Genomic DNA, 25,307 nt, shown 5'->3' with positions numbered 1-25,307 from the left:
CTCTCACTGAAGGACTGTCTGGATATGTGGACTCCCTACTCAGACCCTACGCCAGCAGCACTCCCAGCTATCTCCGTGACACCACAGATTTCCTGAGAAAACTACAATGCATTGAACACCTCCCAGAAAACACCATCCTAGCCACCATGGATGTAGAGGCTCTCTACACAAACATCCCACACACAAATGGAATACAAGCTGTCAGGAACAGTATCCCTGATGATGACACAGCACAACTTATTGCTGAGCTCTGTGACTTTATTCTCACGCACAATGTCAAATTTGGTGACAATATATACCTCCAGACCAGTGGCACTGCTATGGGCACCCGCATGGCCCCACAATATGCCAACATTTTTATGGCTGACCTGGAACAACGCTTCCTCAGCTCTCGTCCACTCACGCCCCTTCTCTACCTATGCTACATTGATGACATCTTCATCATCTGGACCCATGGGAAGGAGACCCTGGAAGAATTCCACCATGATTTCAAAAGCTTCCATCCCACCATCAACCTCAGCCTGGACCAATCTACACGGGAGGTCCACTTCCTAGACACCACAGTACAAATAAGCGATGGCCACGTTACCACCACCCTATACCGAAAACCCACTGACCGCTATACCTACCTTCATGCCTCCAGCTTCCACCCCGGACACACCACACGATCCATCGTCTACAGCCAAGCACTGAGGTACAACCGCATCTGCTCCAACCCCTCAGACAGAGACCAACACCTACAAGATCTTCACCAAGCATTCTCAAAACTACGATACCCACACAAGGAAATAAAGAAACAAATCAACCGAGCCAGACGTGTACCCAGAAGCCTCCTGCTACAAGACAGGCCCAAAAAAGAAACCAACAGAACTCCACTGGCCATCATCTACAGTCCTCAGCTTAAACCTCTCCAACGCATCATCAGTGATCTACAACCCATCCTGGACAATGATCCCTCACTTTCACAGACCTTGGGAGGCAGGCCAGTCCTTGCCCACAGACAACCCGCCAACCTTAAGCATATTCTCACCAGCAACCACGCACCGCACCATAACAACTCTAACTCAGGAACCAACCCATGCAACAAACCTCGATGCCAACTCTGCCCACATATCTACACCAGCAACACCATCACAGGACCTAACCAGATCAGCTACAACATCACCAGCTCATTCACCTGCACGTCTACCAATGTTATATATGCCATCATGTGCCAGCAATGCCGCTCTGCTATGTACATTGGCCAAACTGGACAGTCACTACGCAAGAGGATAAATGGACACAAGTCAGATATCAGGAATGGCAATATACAAAAACCTGTAGGAGAACACTTCAACCTCCCTGGCCACACAATAGCAGATGTAAAGGTAGCCATCTTACAGCAAAAAAACTTCAGGACCAGACTCCAAAGAGAAACTGCTGAGCTCCAGTTCATTTGCAAATTTGACACCATCAGATCAGGATTAAACAAAGACTGTGAATGGCTATCCAACTACAGAAGCAGTTTCTCCTCCCTTGGTGTTCACACCTCAACTCCTAGCAGAGCACCTCACCCTCCCTGATTGAACTAACCTCGTTATCTCCATACTGATTTATACCTGCCTCTGGAGATTTCCATTACTTGCATCTGAAGAAGTGAGGTTCTTACCCACGAAAGCTTATGCTCCCAATACTTCTGTTAGTCTTAAAGGTGCCACAGGACCCTCTGTTGCTTTTTACAGATTCAGACTAACACGGCTACCCCTCTGATACTATAGAAGAGTAATACTGAAAACTCGGCATGAGGCATGACCACAGCACAACTGCCCTGAAATATATTTCAGGGGAGGAAGCAATTGCCTGAAGTAAATGTAACAGTTAACTGTTTAAATCCCTGAATGCACTTCCAGATTACATTTTCTTTCCAGCCAGTAAAAAAGCTTAATACATATGTAATGATTTGGGGAAATCTGTGCGCACAATTTGTGAATGCTGGGTGAGATTATAAAGTCTCTGTACGTATCTTTACCAAGCTGCAAACTTCATTTCAAATGTGCAGTACTCTTTGCCTTCTCTGTGGTCTGTTTGCCCCCATCTTGGACTAGAATTCCAGAGGTGGATGGCAAAGGTCTAGTAAAAGAGAGTTGTTACGTGCCCAAGCATTGAAATGTAATCGCTCTTGAGAAAAGACTGGCTCCCAACCAGGAGAGCTGGTTTATTAGGGGAGAGGTTTCCTAGCTCCAGCCCAAGCCCAGATGTTTACACTAAAATTTTAAAGCCCTGCAGCCCAAGCCCTCCAAGCCCAAGTCAGTTGACAAGGGCCAGCTGTGTTTTATTGCACTGTGTACATGCCCTCAGGGATCTAGAAGCAGGATTCCTCTCACAGCAGAGTAATGAGTGCCCATGAGGGTGCTCTTGATTGGATCTGTGTCAACACAGATGCTGACCAAATTAACATGTGCCTTAAAAAGTTCAAGTAATTAAAGATATGTAAAAATAAAACTGTGTAAATATATATGAATGAAAAAATATTTCAAGATGTTACCTATGCACGTTGCTGATTGTAGAAACATTTTCATGTATTATATTAAATTATTTAAGCGTCATATGACCATGTAACTAGAGACTGCACTGTATCACTTATGTGCAAAGGCACAGAGTTAAGATGTGTATAACCTTAACTATGTTATTTTCTGTCTTTACAGTGTTTAACCAGGCAATTTTAAAATATTTCTAACAATAACAAAGAATTTGGTATGGAATAATATAGTTTGTTAAAAGATGATGGACACTATTCCTTTAGTATGTTTGTCTTCTGAAAAGTGACTCTTCAAAAGTGACCTGCAGGAATTTTGAGGTCATTTTTTCTCAGTGGATTCCCATATCAAATTCTCTCAATTTACAAATAAAAGTATGTCTGTGCTATAGTCCAATTCTGCAAATTCAGCCTGGGCTCAGATTCAAGATGGGCTCTTTCTTCCTCCTTCATTATCACAAGTAATTATGACCTACAAGTCAAGTTAGGCCCACAGTTACACTTGTGCAACCTCACTATCATCAATTTTCACAAGCAGCAGGTATAGATAATTGGAAAATAGACAAAAAATTATGTTGATAATGCACAACATGAAACAGAGTCCAATATGCTCACTTTCAGCCATGTAGGTTCTGCAGGGCTAACTGCAAAAAGTAGTAAAATCTATTTTTGCTGTCAACACCACCTGTAATTCAAACTACATACAGAGACCAAATCAGTTGAGTAAGAAGGGACCATCTTTACATAGATAATTTTCGAAGTAGAAGTCGAACTTCTTCACATCATTCATAATCAGTCTTAAAATATTATTCATATAACTTTTAAAAAATACCAAAAAGGTAAATAGGAGAACTCACCATCTTAAGGAACGGAGCTGATGGGTTGTAGCTGTAGGTATCTTTGTCTTTTAGGATAAGAATATGAGCAGAGTCAATGATCACTCTCTTCAAATTCATTAATGAGTGGAAAAGCCTGTCGATTGAATTTTCAATTGTTACTAGTTTTGAGATGATATGTTTATAAAAAGCCATTATAAGACCCTTGGAAAAAACGATATAGAAATATTATTAACTATTAAAAGTATTGCTTTAGCTGAGTCTAATTTTTTATTCTGACTTAAATTTCCAAAAATGACTAGTTATTTTGGGTGCCCAACTTGAGATACCTTGAAAGACCCTAATTTGGCGGAAGCACTAAGCACTTGTCTCCTGAAAATTAAACCCTCACTTTACCCTGTCTCAATTTGGGCACCCAGAAATCATCACCATCCTTGCCACACTATCAGAAGCGTATGGAAGAAGGCAAATGGCCCTAATCATCCCTACCCTGGGCTCCTGTGTCTAGTGCTTTCATATTTAGCTGAAATAATGCTGCTACAGCCATTATTGTACTACAGAGTGTGCCTCTAGGTCAACTTCTCCATCTCCATCAAAGCAATTTTAGTTTATGTAGCATATTACTGGGCATTCTTAAAAGATGTCCAAAATATGCCCAACTTTCTTAGGTACTACTTGCCTTGTATGTAGGTGTGTCCACTCTAAGCCCTCCTTCATTATATATAATCAGTTCATTTTACTTTGGGTAGTCTATGCAGACAACTGCACTGAAAGCGGTTTCAAATTTGCATGGGATAGAATTACTTTTCCAGGACTCTGCTCCACAGAAGATGATACTTAAGGTCTTTATAAGCATTCAGTGTGATGTTTTTGCTACTCACACTGGACTTCCATACAGCATAAAGTTTTTTAAATACAGCACTTGTGTTACTTATTCTGGGGTTCGTATCAGACACGTAATCAGCAATATTGTGGATGACGCTACCCAGATAAGCTTATTGTTGGTTTTCCCAGCTTCACCTTCCCTATGGGTGCTCCACTGTAGGTGACTCCACAGCAGTACCGCTGATGGAGGAATGGGGCTTCGGATTCGAATCTATAACTGATGCTAATATTGTGGAGCCAAATATAGCATGGGATGATGAGCATGGATAATTGCATAATGTTTTGAAAACGTATGGGCAGACGCCCAAGTTTCTGCCCTGCATATTTCTGATGAAGGCTACAGAAGTGGAAAGAGATCTCATGAAATGAGTTCAGACTCCAGATAGGGATTGCAGATTGCGGGCATGAGAGCAGTAGTTAATACAGTTCGATATCCACCTGAAGAGTCTCTGATTTGATATTGCGGATCCCTTGGATCTCTCTGCAATTGAGAGGAATAGTTTAGGATAGTGGTTTTCAACCTGTGGATTGCGGACCACTGGGAAACCACAGACTATATCTAAGATTTTTCAAAGGGGTCTAACATCTCCATTCTAAATTTTTTAGGGGTCCTCAAATGAAAAAAGGTTGAAAACCACTGTTTTAGGAGATTCCTGGAGTCTTTCGTTCTATCCAAATAAAATGCCAAAGCTCTCCTGACATTGAGTGTATGCAATACTGCTTCTCTGTTGTCACGGTGCGGCTTTGGGAAGAAAATATAAGCCTCAATTTGCTCTTTTAATGTTTTTTTGATAGAAGTAACGGTTTGTCCTTATCCAATGAATACTCAGTCATCATATTCTAAGGCTCCTCAGGCACTTTTACTCTTGAATATTTTGATGTGACTATTGTTTAGCCTGGGTATCCAATTTTCAGTACCTCATGATCTTGCATTATGTTAGATGTCATAGCTCGTACTGTAAAGCAGAGGGAATGCAGAATAGCACAGATACAAATATGATGCTGGAGTTCTTTTTTTTTTTTTGTAGAGTTCATTTGATCCTCTTCTCCTTTGCACTGAAGAACTTCAGAATTTATCATTCCATGATAGGATGGCTTGGGAAAAGTCTGTAGAAGCTGCGAAAGTCTTTAATGCTGCAGACAAATCATCATCACACAGTCATGCTGGAGGACTACTTCTTTATGCTATCCATTCATTAAGCAGGAAGCATGCTCCCAAAAGATGTCAATGCTGCATTTATTATGGAGACTCAAGATGCCTCCATTTTGGGGAACCATACAAAATCTTAGCTCTTTGGACTGTGTAAAGTTACTGAATTTGCCTAATTTGGTATCAATTTCTTTTGGCACTTATTTCCTCTCTATCATCTTCCACAGTGAAGGGGAAGGCACACTTCCTACCTGCAATATAACACAAAATATTTGTATGGTCTTACTGTCCCCTCAGTCTTGTCTGTGTAGTTCTAGCTTTATCTTCTTCTGGTTATCTCACTGAAGTGTTGAGGTCCCCTTTTGATTATGTTCTGGAGGAAACAGTCTTTCTAGGGTTTATTCTTTGTATCAGAAGGGTAGGAGTGCCAGTACCTAGTTATAGCCTAAAGGAACAAGTGATGTTCTAATCAGAATGCCCTTAGTCCCTTTGACAATCAGTGAAGAATTAATTTATAGGCATCCATAGGGGAGGGATAGCTCAATGGTTTGAGCATTGGCCTACTAAACCCAGGGTTGTGAGTTCAATCCTTGAGGGGGCCATTTACGGATCTGGGGCAAAAATCTGTTCTGGGGATTGGTCCTGCTTTGAGCGGGGGGTTGGACTAGATGACCTCCTGAGGTCCCTTCCAACCCCGATATTCTATGATTCTATAGCAAATCAAGTGATACCAATAACACCAAGAGTTTGAATTTAAGTGCTCTTTTAGAAGGGTGCCTCATTTTCCTTATATTATAAACAGAGATAAAAGGAAGTGAATAATTTATAGAATATTGAACTCTTTCACATTCCATGCTTTAGAGAATGAATGGTAAATTGGGACTGATCCAGCTTTCCCTACCTTCCATGGCACAGATACACGTGGAGAGCAAATAGGAAAGTTTGGGGGATTTTTTTTTTTTAATATACTCTCTGAATGTAATAGTCAGAAACAGAAGAGAGTGTTTTAAGGGCATTATTTCAAACATTGGCTTATTTAATATAGTACTCTATCTCTACCAATAAGACATCATTCAGCAAGTTCACCAGTACCTACTTTTCATATTTTCTATACATAAAAATGTTCTAAATGAATCATTCGTTCAGATAGCTATAGGTGTGTGTGTGGGGGGGGTGTTTTAAAAGCAGTATCTCTACTTCGTAACTACTTATGAGAATATTACAAATTATTCTGTCAAAATATAGAGAAAGTAATTCACCTCCCAAACTTGACAAAGAATCAATCTACAAATGAGCTAATAAGCATAATAACAAGAAAATGATGTCCCAGGTTGAAGATAGGAAGTTATATAGTGGGAAAGACTAAGATAATCACATAATACCTAGTCAACATATATTTCTTGATCCGTTCGTAACAGTGGCAGAGATTTAATGCAGCAGTACCTAGTTTTGCTTTGAATGATAGCCCTGTGGTTAAGGTACAAGCTGCAGACTTTATCTTCAACCTTCCTTTGCAACCCCCATGCACACTGTAGCCTCTATGTGCCACAATTTCTTACTCTACAAAATTGGGGAAATAATTCCCTACTTCATACGGATATACTGAGATAGAAGAGAATATATCAAATAGTAGTAGTAATATTTTCTCAGTGGTATATATTTTGGTTGCTATATTAAAAATACAGTATATTCATAACACAAAAATACAAGAGAAAATAAATGTAAATATTTAAATGTAATTTAATGAGTACATTACCTAGTTCCATAATCCACAGCTACCCAATCTTTAGATGTTCCTGTGATGGCATCATGGTGCTGAAAGAGTCCTAGGTTCCTCCTAGCCTCAGTCAGCAATTTATAATGGTCCACTGAAGGAAATGCATTCATCTTGTCAGATTTTTTAGACTCTACTAGTGCCAAAGAATAAAGGATCTCAGCAGTTCTGGAAAAAATCAAAGAAAAAAATGAATGTAGCTACTTGTTTACACACAAACACGCACACACAAAGACAAACACACACTTTAAGAGCTCAACTACAGTGCTTTCATAGCTTCCCCCAAAAGTGGTCCTCTAGGTTCTTTAAACTAAAAGTTAAATTTTGTCAATTACAATATAATTCACTATTTACAAATAAAGCAACAAAAAGTTTATTTGCACAAATTTGTAATGATCAGTGATCAAACCTTAGTTGGATGCATTCAGGATAGCTTCTGTCTCAGAAGGAAAATTAAACTTTCAAGAACACACAACTTGTTTAACCAACAGAATTATCCCTCTCAAAAGGTACATACTGTATATATTGCATGCAGTATTCATGAAGTCTTATTTAATTTTTTAAGACATCCGTTTGGGTCTTAGTTTGGTCATTGAGAACCCAAACTTATTTTTTCCTAAATACCATAACAGTCAAAGTAAAAGATTATAACGACATATTCAAACTGTCTGAGGAAGGAATCCACCGACTGACCACCAGTACCAGACAAGATCAGATACCTCAAGACCCTGTACCTTAGACAAAGTAGACATACTACAGCTGGGTGCTCTCCTGGACCCTGAGTACAAAGTCCATATACACTCTGGACAGTTCAGGGGCACCTGGGGAAACTTTGTGGGCACCAACCACATAGGACATTGAGAATAACCCAGAGTGAGTGCCAGCCACAGCGTCCTCAAGTGGAGCAGAGCAGATGCTCTCCATAGGGGGCCGCAGCCACTTGGACCACACCCAGGACTCCAAGGAGGAATGAGAAAAGAAGGAAGTGGCAGCTGAAACAGCATCACTTCAGCCATGTAAAGACTTGATCCATGATTGTTATGGTTAGGGTAGACATGACATAAGGAGCTCATCAGTATCTCTGTAGAATCAATCTATACAGGCTTTAAAAATGTCACTTTGTATCGTCCCTTCAGGGCATGGAAAACACCATTCTCCACTCCCTTCCAGCATCCTGAAGGCAGGTTTCAGCTACTGCCTCATCTACAGTCATTGCTAGGCATGGGAAACAGCCATATCTCCACCCCTCCCCATTTATGCTGTTTGTATGCTCCCTTCTGAGTGTGAACCATCTTCTGCTCTCCCCCATCCCCTTTTGGCACCCAGAGGGCAGGATTTGGGTAATGATGTTTGCTGTTTCAATATTTCCTGCTGGACGCGGGAATCGGCATTACACCATCACCCTTAGTCTCCACTATCGGTCCCCTCCCTGGCATCCACATGGGATCCAAGATGGATTCCAAGGGGCGCGGGGGATTTAAACACTAACTGAGATTTATTGTAAAACACACTGCTGCACACATGGTCACCCACTCAAAAGGTCACTGACAGTCAGCACTAAGACCCAGAACCAGAGAAGAAGAAAGAGGAGGGCACCAGGACGTCCTTCTGATGAAAATGCATGGTGACTGGCAGACAGCATGACCACTTCTTTGAACTTGAAAGGGAGAATCTGAAGCAGGAACAGCAACAGAGAGAGGATGCAGGAGAGGGGATGAGTATATGGTGGCTACGTACATCCGCCATGACCCTGCCAGGAGAGATCAAGACCTCCAACACCAATGTGAGGTGAGGCAGCAGCAAATGTTTCTGAGAGTGCTGAGACTGCCCTACAGAGGAAAGGATATTTAACACATTCTTTTTCCAGTATCACCATCAAAATAAATGGACTTTCAGAGGCAGCTTTCTTATGCACAAATGCTGATACAGAGCCCACCAGCCATCCCTGCCCCTCCAAGCTGGGAAGGAGGACTGGGGAGCCACATGGAGAATAAAAGATTGAGCCACCTGTGCTTCTAGCCTCACAACAGCCACCTCAGCAAGCTGGGCAGGGGGGACTAGGAGATGAGCAGGGAAAAGCAATGTATCCTACTTCATCATTCAGAGCAGGATCCATGGCTTTCCACCAGAATGCAGATAACAAACACAAGTCGAAGTGGAATATTGTAGGAAGCTACTGTTCCACCCATGTGACCAGAACAGAAAAAACAGTTTACCAAAATAAACTGCAAGAGTTTGGAAGGAGTGGCTCAATACTGCAACACTAAGAACTAAGGGAAATGCATGAGATAACCTTTGCAGTGTGCCCACTCTCCCTTGAGCTACACTAGCTTGAGTGGAGTACCTAAAGGATACTAACTCAGGCTAATAATGCAATGAAGACAAGCCCTATGGCCACCAAAGAGGGCAAGTTAGAATTGCCTAACTCCCTTCAGTTTCTCTCTGCTACACTGAAGTACCTGTGGGGAAAAACAAGAAACAGCAGAGGTACAGGTTTTATAAAACACAGAAGAAAACACAAAAAAGGGAAAAGAAGAAAATAAAAAATCAGTATGAAGGTAAATACTGATAAAGATGAAAGAGGGAATAGGAACGCCAAAATGGCTGGAACGAAAGGCATAAAACAGGAAAAAGGAGAGAAAAGTATGGAGAGAAGATTAATTTCTTAAGTTTAATAAAGTTATTGCCACAACATACAGTAAAATGCACAAAACATATTTGATTTTCTATTTGTAACCTTTATGTTGAAATGCTCCCAACTAATATTAAGCTGTTAAAGATAAGGATGCTATAAAATCCAACTAAATTTTCAGGTTTGAGCCTCTAGGTTGATTACAGAAAATGTATTTAATAGAAGAGCACTGGCCAACACTTCGAATGATCCAGCCAAACTTTATTAAAAAAGAAAAATGATTAGTTAAGCAAACAGGCATGCAATTACTCCTTACACAAATGCTACTATTATACCCACACTCAAAGATGAAATGGTGTGTCAGTGGGATATCAGTCCACTGACAATAGTGTGAAGTACGGCATTAAAATCCTGGAACCTAACAGTACACTTTTGATGTTAATTGGAGCTATCCCTGAATTTAGCTAAACTAGTCCTTCTATACTCTGTTATACTAATAATTAACATTAAGTCTACCTTAATCATAATTGTATTTCTGCCACCTTCTTATTCTCTCTTTACATTACACATTATTTAAATTAACATGTGCATCAATGTCCTTCCCACACTCTAGATAGCATTTTAATAAAACATTCACAATTCTCAAAAACACTCATTAAAAACTTGGCTCAAACGATTATAACCAAAACATAATGGTAACATAACCCTGGGTCATGTCCTTGCTAACTCTTACTTTCTCATAACACACTGTCTACTATTTAGTTTGGACTTCTCACAATAGCAGCTTCAAATCTCATACTTCTCTGCCCTTAGGCTAACTTAGACCCAAAACCTAACTTCTATTTATTTATTAATTAACCCAAACTATTCTATGGACTACATATTAAAATATCTTATGAGCAGCCCATACAATTATACAAAAACTCCTCTCAATTTACTACAATACACACACACATACACTCTTCTGGTAAAGTGATGGGTGTGTTATGTTTCTATGTTGTGGGTTGCTCAAGAGACAGTGACCAGGGTACTCTTGTCTTTCAATCCCGCCTGGTTTGTTGTGTTGCAGTGGTTTGCTTTTTAGGTTTGTTTGCAGTGTTGTAGCAATGTTGGTCCCAGGATATTAGAGAGACAAGGTGGGTGAGGTAACAGAAGTTGGTCCAGTAACAGATGTTACCTCACCCACACTGTATGTCTGTTTATTTTTGATGGGGGGAGGGCAATGAGCATAGGAGTCAAGTGATATAGTAAGGTTAATGAGTCCCTGTGTGACACTGAAGAAGGGATTCTTCTTCCTCCATCCTGAATTGTGAGCTCCTTCTTTCCCCATGACCACCAGCATCTTCAGTCACAATAGCTTGTCCCTAAACTCCATGCTTTTCACAACTAATGGGCCACCCCAGTTCATATATCCAGTGGGTCCTTATTCTTAAATCCACTCAAGGTACTATAATAGATCCACATTCTTAGTTCACACTGCTTCTGAAGTATCACATTAGGTGAATTAATTGATCTCTTAGAGCAGTTTAAGGCTTTTGCTTTCCACACCAAAAAAATAGGTGACTGATGTGCGTTTCAGAAGGGTGTATCTGTAATATTGCAATCTCTTAAACCATGATTTCCTTTTAAACCTCAACCCTACTCTAAATTTTAAAGTGGATCAAATCTCTAAGGATAAATGAACTGAATGGATGAAAAACTACAGTATTTCTGAGAAATTTAAACTTAAGGAAAGCAATTTTCTTCTCTCTAACTTAATCTCAGTCTAAGGAAAGCTAGCAGAATGTCTCTTTACAGAAGCATGGATCAATATAGCATATCCCCTACCAGTAATGAAATTCCAGTAGTGAGAAAAATATCCGACACAGGGGATCTTAAAAATAAAGAAATAATTAATGTCATAGAAAGACAAATCATATCTAACCAAAATAAAACTCTTCTTGCCTTGTGTATTTCACTGGAGAACTATAAATAATCAATCCATAATTTATCCCCAAGCACTTTTATAAAATTAGCTAAGAATAGGACTTGAGAAATCCCAAAAGCCATTGAACATTGGGCAACAACTTTGAAATGAGCCACTTTGTTACTTATGCTCACAACTTTTGATCCCTCACTGATACAACCTGCCTCAAGACAGTAATGTTCGGCATGAAGTTATAGCATCGAAAGAAGACTATAGTGCACCTTTGCTAATCTCATTTGACAGATCTGATTTAACTAACACTGTGCAACTGCTCTAATGATCCGTGACAACTAACAACTCAGCCCTACAGCTCTTGAAATACAAATATTTTGCATAGTAAATTCAACAACTTTTTGAAAAATAATTAGTTGTAAAATTTTAAAAAATTAAGTGAACAGCCTGAACAATCACATTCATTTTAATTTCAATAATGTACAAGTCAAAAAAAGAATGTAAAATTCTCTCAGGGCTCCCCATTTGACTTCTGAAATTTTCTAATGGGTATTGGACAAATTATATTTACTCTATTCTAATAAGTACCACACTACACCTCTACCACGATATAACACGACCCGATATAACACAAATTTGGATATAATGCGGTAAAGCAGTGCTCTGGGGGTGGGGGTGGGGGGAGCGGGGCTGAGCATTCCGGCGGATCAAAGCAAGTTCGATATAACCTATAATGCGGTAAGATTTTTTGGCTCCCAAGGACAGCATTATATCGGGGTAAAGGTGTATATTGTTTCTTTGCTTTTAAAGCTTAACTCATTTAACAATATTGCAAATTTTTGTTATAAGTTTTAGCCTGTGCAAGCTGTTTACTTACAATGAGCCAGAGTACGTAGCTACCTTGGTCTTGTTTTCCAGCCTCTAGTAACACAAAACTATTCCTCTGATTATTTTTCAGTTAAATGTAAAGCTCCTGAGTACAGCGGAGCTATATCTGCACTCTGTCTTTCAAGTTCTTGCTACAGCTAATCATACCATTGTCAACAGTTCAATCTACCATCATCAATTGTACAAAGGCTTTTTCCTGGGGAGATGGGCTCTTCCATCTTAAAGGAGAAGGTGACCACTTCAAACCCTTAAAGTTTTACCCTGTGTCTTTTCCTGATACACCAGTATCTTCAGGGTAAACTGTTCAATAGGATGACCCAACTTCATAATTAAATATTTATTTTAGCAAGAGCTGGTAGGATTTAGGTTGCCCAACACTTTGCATCATAAAGTATTCTTGCAACCTTCTGTTTGAGAATTTCACACCTCTGTTGTTTGCAGCAGACCTTTGATATTTAGCAGGGAAAATAGCCTTAGGCTACAAGTGTCTTTTCTCTGTCCCATGAAATTCTATTCAGCTTTTGCAGAGTGTGACACAGTGTGAATAGCCTAAGGCTGACTCATTCTGTGCACTTTGGAAGCATCCCCACATGCAGTAAATGGACAAGGTAATAATTTTAAGTACTAAGTGATTAACTAATTAAATACGTGATTCAGCTCATCAGCTGGAAACAGTTGAGAGAGGCAGGAAGAGATAGTATAGGGGAAGGCTAGAAGGAAGGGCCAGAGAAGCCCAAAATCTCAGAGAGGTGAGATTACCTAATACCAAGGCATGGGGGGAGTGAAGACTTGGGAGAAAACGTTATGCTGTGGGGAACAAACATTTAGAAAGCACATTGTAAATAAAGCACTTGGTGTTGAACTTGCCATTGGTGTGCATGAGGATGGTTTGCAGAAAAAAATCCAGGGTGAGGGAACCCTGGACTAAATTGAGATACAAGTTATTTAAAATCACTATTTCCCTTCTCTCACTTTCTTTCTTCAACAAAGTTTTGGCAGCATGGCAAAATAAAAAAATATTTTAGAGCCAGACTAATCCTGCTGCAGTATACTGGAATGCCTTGGAACTATAGGAAGGAGGAAGTGGGAGCAGCTGGGCTTCTCCCTACTCTGAGACAGCACATGGCCCATAACACACTGCCCTCCCAAGACTCAGCACCTAGACCCAACAATTCATCCTCCCTTTGGGGATCACAGCTTTCTGCTGCCAGAAAACATTGTTAGTCCTCCTGTAGCTCAAGTGGTAATGATCTGTGCTACAATAATATACATTGACAGTTTTTAGTTGCACATATCATAATTTGTTTTTACCTTTTCCTTTTTAAAAAACTAGGAAGTTGCATACAGAAAAGTTTATGTTAAAAATACTATTTAGGCTGCAAGTCAAGCACTCAAAAGTTAGGAAATGCCAGATTATAGTTGTTCACACAACCTTAACATGGCCCATTGTGCATATGCATTATTATATAGTCTTTAAAATCAGATTTTTTTTTAATTTTGATAAAATGCTTTTTGAAGAAAAAACCTATCTAAAGATAGTTTTAATTAAGATACATTATAGCTCAAAGATATCTTATCATGGAATAGGGATTATAAATTCTAATTGGGCTTAAGAGAAATATTGTACACATGCTGAATACCCTGAAGCCGATTTCTGTAGCCTTGAACAAAATTCAGGGAAATAGCTGTTTTATTCTTACGCTGTTGAAATTTGGAAGGAACTGAGTGAGATCTTTAAAAGAGAAATATGCAATGACAGAGTTAAATTACAAGCATTAAAAACACAAATGGGACAAGCACTATCTTCAGCTCATTTTCTTGCAAATATTCTCAATACTCGGTACCAGGGTCAAACCTTAACTGCTGAAGAAGAGGAGTTGGCTATGACATGGACATCCAGCAATCATCCTTCCATAATGCCAACTATAATAAACATCAGAGCTAAAGGTGAACCATTCAAGAAATGTACGTTTGCTGATGATGCTTTAAAGAAACTCACACCAGTGAACTGGTGGAAGTCACTTAAGCATTTGGATTCAAAGACTGTTGAAGTGATAATCTCACTTTTAACAGCAGTAGCTTCTTCTGCCGGTGTAGAAAGAATTTTTTTTTTCCCTTTGGACTAATTCATTCCAAATTGAGAAATTGTTTGGGACCTGAAAAAAGCAGGAAAGCTTGTTTTTCTTTTCCAGATTATGAACAAACAGGAAAATGAAAGTGAAGATGACTGAGTTAGCTGCAGAAGCCAATATTTTAAGTTTCTCATGTTGACCTGGCTGACAGTCGATTTATTTATTTTTTAAATATTTCATTTAACTATTTTAGTTAAAAACAATTTTAACAAAAAACAAACAAACCTCATTTTAAAAAACTTGAATGTTTAACTAAATTCAAAAATTTATATGCTTGTTTTGTTAAAATATTATATGTTTGCTGTTGAAGAAAAAAATCCAGAATACATAACGTTATTTTAGTTAAATAAAATAATTTAAATGTCTGTCTGGTCATGTTCTCCTCCTAATATAGCATGGCAAGAAAATCCTCCAAATATTCATGATTAACCTGTTGAATTGGAGACAGTTCACCTCCCAATGACTTCATAAATATCTGCTTCCATTAACTTTGGTAAATAAAATAACCAATCATTCATTTTTTTATATAGCTGTAAAACTAATCTGAAAAGTTTTCAAAATAAATCATTTTTTAAAATGTATAGTGTGTACCTTCTAAAAATGAAACCTACATCTATATCTGAGTTGTGAATACGTATTAAGGTTATAACAACCAACAAGAATGCACTTTTATGTAGAAATCCATGATTAAATCGAGTCTTCCTGACTAATGATTTAAATCAACCCTGCCCTGAATCCCATCTAAAATATTCTTTCCCTGCTGCAAAGTAGTTATCTCAGAGGTTTTTCATAAGCCTTATCTATTTTGCAGCTGCCAACACTATGTTCCCTTCAAAAATAAAAAAAGGCCTGCCATACAACAAATTGTCACATCAACACCAGAAACATACAGGGTTTATTATAACTGTTTACAAATCTAAATAAATTAAACACACACAAAAGAAATCTATTCCAGGTTCTGAGGGCAAAGGTGTACTAATTCAAAATTGAACCAAACAGGAAAGACTAAAGCAGCTACTACTCATCCCAAAACCATAAGAGAATTAAACAAACTGTTAAAATCAACTCAATCAACATCCCCTTTGCTTCAAAACACTAGCCCTTATTGTGGTCCTTTATCCCCAAAAGCCTATGTAAATGAGATAGAACTTTCAGCACATTCTGAAGGTGAACAGTTTCAGACTATTTTGGACCAAGTGGTAGAACACTACAAATTCCAAAATTAAGGGCCTTCTTGCACTCGGTGAAGGTGCTTAAACTAGAACAACCTAGACATAAGGAGGAGGCCTCTTGGTGAATTTACTGCAGACAGCCCCCTCTCATACCCAGATGGTTCCATCTTAAGCATCTCTAACACCACAACCATTGTTGAGGGAGAAATATAGACTCTCAAGGAGACAGATCTCAAATCATTTACATACCGCTTTATTGGTCAAAACCAATACCTTAAACCTCTGCCCCGAAACAATAAGCAGTCAGTGTCAAACCCTGATCATTTGTGGCATATACTCTCAGTGAGATACATCACATAATATGCAGACTGCCACATTCTATGAAGAATTCTGTTTTGGGGGTTTTATTTAAAATGTAGCTTGATGTAGAGCACATTGCAGTAATCTAACATGACAGATATGGATGGCAGTAACAGCTCCACATCCAAAAGAAATAGTTTTAATCTCTTTGCCAGATAGAAAAAAAGCCTTCCTAGAAACTGCTACTATGTGATTGTGTTACATAGGAACCAATAAAACCTTCAGACTGCAAACAAAAAGATATAGTCCTGGCTGAATATCTTCTGGCTGCCTCCCAACAACATTCTAGCATTCCTTTAATCTAACCTAGATTGATTTTCAGACAGCTGGCACCTATCCATGCCACAATCTCAGACACCTTGAGTAAGGTTTTCAACAGCACATACAGGGTCAGATGAGACAGAAAGCTGCATGTCATTGTAACGCTTTGGGGTTTCACCCAGATCAGTAAGGGGGTTGTGTCACTGCCTGCCCTGTAATCCTGGGTGCTTCTGTGCAGTGCAGAGCCCTAACAGCATCAGCTTGCTTACAACACAATATCCCAGGGGTTCTCAAACTGGGGGTTGGGACCCTTCAGGGGGTCAGGAGGTTACTACATGGGGGATCGTGAGCTGTCAGCCCCCACCCCAGAACCCACTTTGCATCCAGCATTTATAATGGTGTTAAATATACACCTCTACCCCTATATAACACGAATTCGGATATAATGCGGTAAAGCAGTGCTCCAGGGGGGCGGGGCTGTGCACTCCGGCGGATCAAAGCAAGTTCGATATAACGCGGTTTCACCTATAACACGGTACGATTTTTTGGCTCCCGAGGACAGCGTTATATCGGGGTAGAGGTGTATTAAAAAGTGTTTTTAATTTATAAGGGGGGGGGGTCGCACTCAGAGGCTTGCTATGTGAAAGGGGTCACCAGTACAAAAGTTTGAGAATCACTGCAATATCCCCACCCTGGGTTTCACCAGCCTGGTTACTCCTTGCTGGGTGACACCAACAGCCCTTCCAGTCTGTACTCTCCCCAAAACCATCTCCCCTGCACTGTCCAGTCCTTTTCAGTCAATATTCCCAGAAGTTATCAAGTTAACTGCCTCCAAAGAGACAGAGCACACACCAGTTTGTTAATTCAGCTAAGGACTTCACTCTTCAGTTTAATACACAACACTGAGCTGATTTTGTAATACAACAAAAATAAGTTTATTAACAAAAACAGATATTTACATGATAAGAAGAAAACAGAATGCACAGATATAGTTACAAGTAAACATGCTTTCTAGTGACCAACAATTTCAGCAAGTTAGAACCTTTGTCTAAGCAGGTTTCTCACTTATAGTCAGTTCCAGCTACTATTGGTTTTCAAGCCAAGAGGATCCACTTTTCATAAGCTGAAAAGGCTCTGGCTCTCCCTTTGTCCCCTAGCTGATAGCGATGACTGATATCAGTTTTTAACCTTACAGTGATTTAAAAGTCCAGACATAACTCAGCAGCTCAGAAAGATTAGTAGTATGTATACCAGAATTGAGCTCCAAATGTTCACTTTAAAGCTCAGGACTAATTATTAATGCAATCTTACTTTCAAATTTTGAAGGCATGTTTTTTAATTCTAAATTCAGATAGATACTGCGTCACCTGTGCAATGGACAAAAAGTTCTGTATCTCGTGAACCTCTGCTTTTTAATAAATATTTTCTACACTAATTCCTACTACATTACTAAGGAATGGTGACTACTAATATTTTCACAAATAAGGACTGGCTTCAATATATTCTGCATGATTTATATATTATATTTGCATATAATGATAATTATACTTTTAATTTGCATAAAACTATGCTAAAAGAACATTAACATCACAAAGTAAAGAACTCAAGTTAAAAAATGTTAATGTTACAAAGTCAAGACCACAAAAGAATTTAAAATTAGGATTAACACTGCCTGTAGCAGCAGCAGGACTCCATTCTATCTGTGACCCATCCAGAGTTCTGTTTTGTGTTGCATCCAAATAAGATAGCTGGGGAACATTCAGCAATATTAGCACCAAATCTCTAGCAAGCTCTACTGAGCATAACACAGATTGCAAATGGTGTTTATAATTCCTTATAACTTGGCCAATCCTGAAAAGATTTTCATAGCAACTGCAAAAGGTACCTCCCAGGCCTATGTATTCTCCCCTTCTCCCCCTCCTCCCCCCCCCCAAACTAATTACGGAATCCTGCTACAAACCAGGGAGGCATTGGGTGAGGGGAAGGTTTCATTAAGTATCTTAAAAGAACAGTTGAAAAAGTTTCTACAGTAGGAACTACACCTCTACCCAGATATAACGCTGTCCTCAGGAGCCAAAAACCCTTACCGCGTTATAGGTGAAACTGCGTTATATAAAACTTGCTTTGATCCACTGGAGTGTGCAGTCCTGCCCCCCCGGAGCGCTGCTTTACCGCGTTATATCCAAATTCATGTTATATCTGGGTAGAGGTGTATTAGCATAGGAGTTGCTACCACTCCCTCTATATTTCTTTAAAGAGTATTCCTAATTCTCTTGTTTACCCAAAATATGTATCTATGATTCAAAATGTATTTAGTAACTATCTGTTTTTAGAATTTGACTGCTGAATGGTCACTTAAATGAAAAGGTATTTTTCTCTCACGAGGACCAAGGTCCAACACCCTATATTTTAATTACCAAATTCTTAGGAATATCCTATACTTATAAGGGATTACTTTAAGGAGCAGGAAAGCCTTTCCCAATCTGTTCTAATGAAAACATCAAGAAGATAAACATGGTTTTTGTTCAGTTTGTAGAGGCTGGTAGGGGGCAGTGTCCTGTGAGAGAAGCTGAGTCCTGATTAGGGGGCCTATAAAGGCAGCCAAACAGTCAGCCAGCGGCACAGGAGCAGCAAGCGGAACTGTAAACAGGAGAGTTTGAGTGAGAATTCATAAACGGAATTTGGAGTAGGGGGTGCGGTGTGGTGTTCTGGTTTTGTTTTGGTGTTTGTTTGGGTCTTTGTTTTCCACTTGACAGGAATTTAGGTGGGAAGGCTATGACTGGTTCAGTAATTCCTCGCTTAACGTTGTAGTTATGTTCCTGAAAAATGCTACATTAAACTAAGCGATGTTAAGTGAATCCAATTTCCCCATAAGAATTAATGTAAATGGGGGGGTTAGATTCCAGGGAAATGTTTTTCGCCAAACAAAAGACTCTCTCTCTCTCTCTCTATATATATATATATATCTATATCTCTATACACACACACACACACACACACACACAGTATAAGTTTTAAACAAACAATTTAATACCGTACACAGCAGTGATGATTGTGAAGCTTGGTTGGAGTGGTGAAGTCAGATGGTGGGATATTTCCCAGGGAATGCCTTACTGCTAATGATGAACTAGCACTCGGCTGAGCCCTCAAGGGTTAACACACTGTTGTTAATGTAGCCTCACACTCTACAAGGCAGCACAAATGGAGGGAGGGGAGACAGCATGGTAGAGAGAGACAAAGACACACACCGCATGTATGAGAGAGAGAGATGTGCATTGCCCCTTTAAGTACACTGACCCCACTCTAAGTACATTGCCCTTTTAAGTAGATCAGCAAGTTGAGACAGCAGCTGCTGCCAGCAAGCTCCCTCCATCCTGAGTCCTATTGTTCCCCCCCCCCACCCCACACAAACACACTCACACTCTGTGGAGATAAGGTACAGGAGCAGGGGGAGGGGAACACCCTGACATTAGCACCCCTCCTCCTCCACACCTCTGCACAGCAAGCAGGAGGCTCCCGGGAGCAGCTCCAAGGCAGAGGGCAGGAGCAGCACATGGCAGTGGAGGGAGGGACAGTTGAACTGCCCGGCAATTGATAGCCTGCTGGGCAGCTGCTGCACAGGGAACTTAGGGGAGCGGGGAGCTAATAGGGGGGCTGCTGGTCTACCCTGGTCCCATGCCCCCACTACCCAGCTCCAACGGGCTACTCTTTCTGCAAGCAGTGGACAAAGCAGACGGCTGCCAAACAACGTTATAAGGGAGCATTGCGCAACTTTAAAAGAGCATGTTCTCTAATTGATCAGCAACATAACAAAACAACATTAACCAGGAAGACTTTAAGCCCTGGTCTACACTACGAGTTTAGGTTGAATTTAGCAGCATTAGATCGATTTAACCCTGCACCCGTCCACATGACAAAGCCATTTTTGTCGACTTAAAGGGCTCTTAAAATCGATTTCTGTACTCCTCCCCGGCAAGGGGATTAGCGCTGAAATCGACCTTGCTGGGTAGAATTTGGGGTAGTGTGGATGCAATTCGACGGTATTGGCTTCCGGGAGCTATCCCAGAGTGCTCCATTGTGACCGCTCTGGACAGCACTCTCAACTCAGATGCACTCGCCAAGTAGACAGGAAAAGCCCTGGGAACTTTTGAATTTCATTTCCTGTTTGACCAGCGTGGCGAGCTGATCAGCACAGGTGACTATGCAGCGCTCATCAGCACAGGTGATCATACAGTCCCAGAATCGCAAAAGAGCTCCAGCATGGACCAACCCGGAGGTACTGGATCTGATTGCTGTATGGGGAGAGGAATCCATGATATCAGAACTCCGTTCCAAAAGATGAAATGCTCAAATATTTGAAAAAAAAATCTCCAAGGGCATGAAGGACAGAGGCTATAACAGGGACCTGAAGCAGTGCTGCGTGAAACTTATGGAGCTCAGGCAAGCCTACCAAAGAATCAAAGAGGCAAACGGCTGCTCCGGGTCAGAGCCCCAGACATGCCGCTTCTATGATGAGCTGCATGCCATTCTAGGGGGTGTCTCTACAACTACCCCACCCCTGTGCGTGGACTCCATCAATGGATTCTCACGCAACAGGGATGCGGATTTTGAGGAGGAGGAGGTTGAAGATAGCACACAGCAAGCAAGCGGAGAAACTGTTTTCCCCGACAGCCAGGAACTGTTTATCACCCTGGAGCCAGTACCCTCCCAACCCACCCAAGGCGGGCTCACGGACCTTGAAGGCGGAGAAGGGACCTCTGGTGAGTGTACCTTTGTAAATATAATACATGGTTTAAAAGCAAGCCTGTTTAATGATTAATTTGCCCTGAGGACTTGGGATGCATTCGCGGCCAGTATAGCTACTGGAAAAGTCTGTAAACGTGTATGCGGATGGAACGGAAATCCTCCTGGGACATCTCAGTGAAACTCTCCTGGATGTACTCCCAAAGCCTTTGCAAAAGGTTTCTGGGGAGGGCAGCCTTATTCCGTCCTCCATGGTTGGACACTTTACCAGGCCAGGCCAGTAGCACGTAGTCTGGAATCATTGCATAACAAAGCATGGCAGCATATGGTCCCGGTGTTTGCTGGCTTTCAAGCAACATCCGTTCTTTATCTCTCTGTGTTATCCTCAGGAGAGTGATATCATTCATGGTCACCTGGTTGAAATAGGGGAATTTTATTAAGGGGACATTCAGAGGTGGCCGTTCCTGCTGCGCTGTTTGCCTGTGGCTGAACAGAAATCATCCCCGCTGTTAGCTGGGGTGAAGCAATCATCCCAGAGAATTGGGTGTGTGCGGGGGGGGGGGGTTTAGTTGGGTTTGTGCTGCACATTAACCCAAAAACCGCAGCCTCGCCTTTTAAATGGCCAACCCATTTTAAATGGCCAAGCCAACGGGTGCTTGGTATGGGAAATGAAGGCGCTGCTGTTTGAAACCATTCCCACATGTTATGAAGGTTAAAGAAGCCAAAAGACTGTGGCTTACCATGTCTGCCTGCAAGCCGAATTCTGTTGCCCGCCGGCCCTGCATGTGTGATCTCTCACACCAAACCGGCAGGTCCTCAATATAAGAGGCTATGTAATGTTAACAGCTTGGTTCACCGTGAAAGAGTCTACCCATTGTTCTCTAAAATGTGTCTTTTTAAATACTACTCTCCCTTTTTTTCCTCCTCAACGCTCCCCCTATCATTTCCATCCCAGAGGCTAACGAAGATGAGAAGGCGAAAAAAACACACTAGCGATGAAACGTTCTCTGAGCTCGTGAAGTCCTCCCAAACTGAAAGAGCCCAGCAGAATGCGTGGAGGCAGACAATGTTAAAGTGCAGGAAAGCACAAAATGAACGCGAGGACAGGAGGGACGCATGAGAGGACAGGTGGCGGGAGCAAGAGGAGAGGTGGCGTCACCATGATGAGAGGAGGCAGGAAGCAATGCTGAGGCTACTGGAGAATCAAACTGATATGCTCCGGCGTATGGTTGAGGCAGGAAAGGCAGCAGGAGCACAGATCGCCACTGCAGCCCCTGTGTAACCAACCGCCCTCCTCCCCAAGTTCTATAGCCTGCTCACCCAGACGCCCAAGAATGCAGCGGGGGGGCCTCCGCGCACCCAACCACTCCACCCCAGAGGACTGCCCAAGCAACAGAAAGTGGGCATTCAATAAGTTTTGAAGTGCAGTGTGGCCTTGTCGTTCCCTCCTCCCGCACCCCGCCCAGGCTACCTTGGCAGTTATCCCCCCATTTGTGTGACGAATTAATAAAGAATGCATGAATTTGAAACAACAATGACTTTATTGCCTCTGCAAGCAGTGATCAAAGGGGGGAGGGCGGTTGGCTTACAGGGAAGTAGAGTGAACCAAGGGGGCTGGTTTTCATCAAGGAGACAAACAGAACTTTCACACCGTAGCCTGGCCAGTCATGAAACTGGTTTTCAAAGCTTCTCTGATGCGCAGCGTGCCCTGCTGTGCTCTTCTAACCGCCCTGGCGTCTGGCTGTGCATAATCAGTGGCCAGGCGATTTGCCTCAACCTTCCACCCCGCCATAAATGTCTCCCCCTTACTCTCACAGATATTGTGGAGCACACAACAAGCAGTAATAATGATGGGAATATTGGTTTCGCTGAGGTCTATTCGAGTCAGTAAACTGCGCCAGCGCGCATTTAAACGTCCAAACATTCTACCACCATTCTGCTCTTGCTCAGCCTATAGTTGAACAGGTCCTGACTCCTGTCCAGGATGCCTGTGTATGGCTTCATGAGCCATGGCATTAAGGGGTAGGCTGGGTCCCCAAGGATAACTATAGGCATTTCAACATCCCCAATGGTTATTTTCTGGTCTGGAAAGTAAGTCCCTTGCTGCAGCCGTTCACACCGACCAGAATTCCTAGAGATGCAAGCGTCATGTACCTTTCCCGGCCATCCCACATTGATGTTGGTGAAACATTCCTTGTGATCCACCAGTGCTTGCAGCACCATTGAAAAGTACCCCTTTCAGTTTATGTACTCGCTGCCTTGGTGCTCCGGTCCCAAGATAGGGATATGGGTTCCATCTATTGCCCCACCACAGTTAGGGAATCCCATTGCAGCAAAGCCATCCACTATGGCCTGCACATTTCCCAGAGTCACTACCCTTGATAGCAGCAAGTCAAAGATCGCTTTGGCTACTTGGATCACAGCAGCCCCCACAGTAGATTTGCTCACTCCAAATTGATTTCCGACAGACCAGTAGCTGTCTGGCGTTGCAAGCTTCCACAGGGCTATTGCCACTCGCTTCTCAACTGAGAAGGCTGCTCTCATCTTGGTATTCTTGCATGTCAGGGCAGGGGAAAGCAAGTCACAAAGTTCCATGAAAGTGCCCTTATGCATGCGAAAGTTTCGCAGCCACTGGGAATCATCCCAGACCTGCAACACTATGCGGTCCCACCAGTCTGCGCTTGTTTCCCGGGCCCAGAATCGGCGTTCCACGGCATGCACTTGCCCCATTACCACCATGATGTCCAAATTGCCAGGGCCCGTGCTTTGAGAGAAGTCTGTGTCCATGTCCTCATCACTCTTGTCACCGCGCTGCCGTCGCCTCCTCGCCTGCTTTTGAAGTTTCTGGTGCTGCATATACTGCAGGATAATGTGCGTGGTTGTTTACAGTGCTCATAACTGCCGTGGTGATCTGAGCAGGCTCCATGCTTGCCGTGGTATGGCGTCTGCAGGCGAGCAGGAGAGCAGAGTGGCAGCGGAAGCAGTCTTTTGATGATGACAGTTTGCAGTCCTACTGCACCGTCTGCTACCAGCAGCACCCAGGACACAACAGCGGTGGCTGAGCTGAGCGGGCTGCACGCTTGCCATGGTATGGCATCTTCACGGGAAGAAAAGGTGCCAAACGATTGTCTGCCGTTGCTCTCATGGAGCGAGTGGCGACTGACGACATGGCTTACAGAGTTGGCTTACAGGGAATTAAAATCAACAAAGGGAGCGGGTTTGCATCAAGGAGAAACACACACAACTGTTACACCGAAGCCTGGCCAGTCATGAAACTGGTTTTCAAAGCCTCTGTGATACGCAGCACACCTTGCTGTGCTCTTCTAATCACAAACAGCCTAGTCAGCAAACAGTGCCAGCGAGCTTTTAAACGTCCAAAGGCACATTCTACCACCATTCTGCACTTGCTCAGCCTATAGTTGAACTGCTCCTTACTACTGTCCAGCTTCACGAGCCATGGGAACAAGGGGTAGGCGCGACTGCATGGTGCTGCCGGCTGGAAGAGCAGCCTGAGGCAGAAGCCTCCAGCTCGCATGATATTCCAGGCAGGACTGAATCTCCATGAGACGAAACTTAAAGAAGAGTCACTCCCATTTATGTCCAGGCGCCCCTGACAGACCTCACCGATATCTGCCAGGAGCACCCATGTCTGCCCAGGCGCCCCTGACAGACCCTACCGAGGTCAGCCAGGAGCACCCAGGAGACGACGATGATGGCTAGCAGTCGTACTGCACCGTCTGCTGCCGCGAAGGCCAGGAGCTGCTGCTGTGTAGCAATGCAGTACCACATCTGCCAGCAGCACCCAGGAGACGTACGGTGACGGTGAGCTGAGTGTGCTCCATGCTTGCCGTGGCATGTCGTCTGCACGGGTATCCCAGGCAAAAAGGTGAGAAATTATTGTTTGCCGTTGCTTTCACGGAGGGAGGGAGGGGGGCCTGATGGCATGTAGCCAAAACCACCCACGACAATGTTTTTGCCCCATCAGGTATTGGGAGCTCAACCCAGAATTCTAATGGGTGGCGGAGACTGCGGGAACTGTGG

General features: G+C 42.2%; 1 protein-coding gene across 1 annotated transcript in view; it reads right to left on the bottom strand.

Moving 5' to 3' along the window:
• The window catches only part of MAN2A1 (mannosidase alpha class 2A member 1), a 209,564-nt gene that overhangs the window by 95,881 nt on the left and 88,376 nt on the right, over positions 1-25,307 (bottom strand). Inside the window, exons 10-11 of the mRNA XM_024196940.3 lie at positions 7,143-7,328; positions 3,373-3,487 (exon numbers count right to left, since the gene is read on the bottom strand). Coding sequence (XP_024052708.1) covers positions 3,373-3,487; positions 7,143-7,328 — 301 coding nt within the window. The remainder of the gene's footprint in view (positions 1-3,372; positions 3,488-7,142; positions 7,329-25,307) is intronic.

This window comes from Terrapene carolina, unplaced genomic scaffold (genome assembly GCF_002925995.2).
Source record: "Terrapene carolina triunguis isolate 2854851 unplaced genomic scaffold, T_m_triunguis-2.0 Scaffold69, whole genome shotgun sequence".
NCBI classification, from domain to species: Eukaryota; Metazoa; Chordata; order Testudines; family Emydidae; genus Terrapene; species Terrapene triunguis.
Note: the sequence above shows the minus strand (reverse complement) of the source record. Positions and strands in the feature narration are given on the sequence as shown.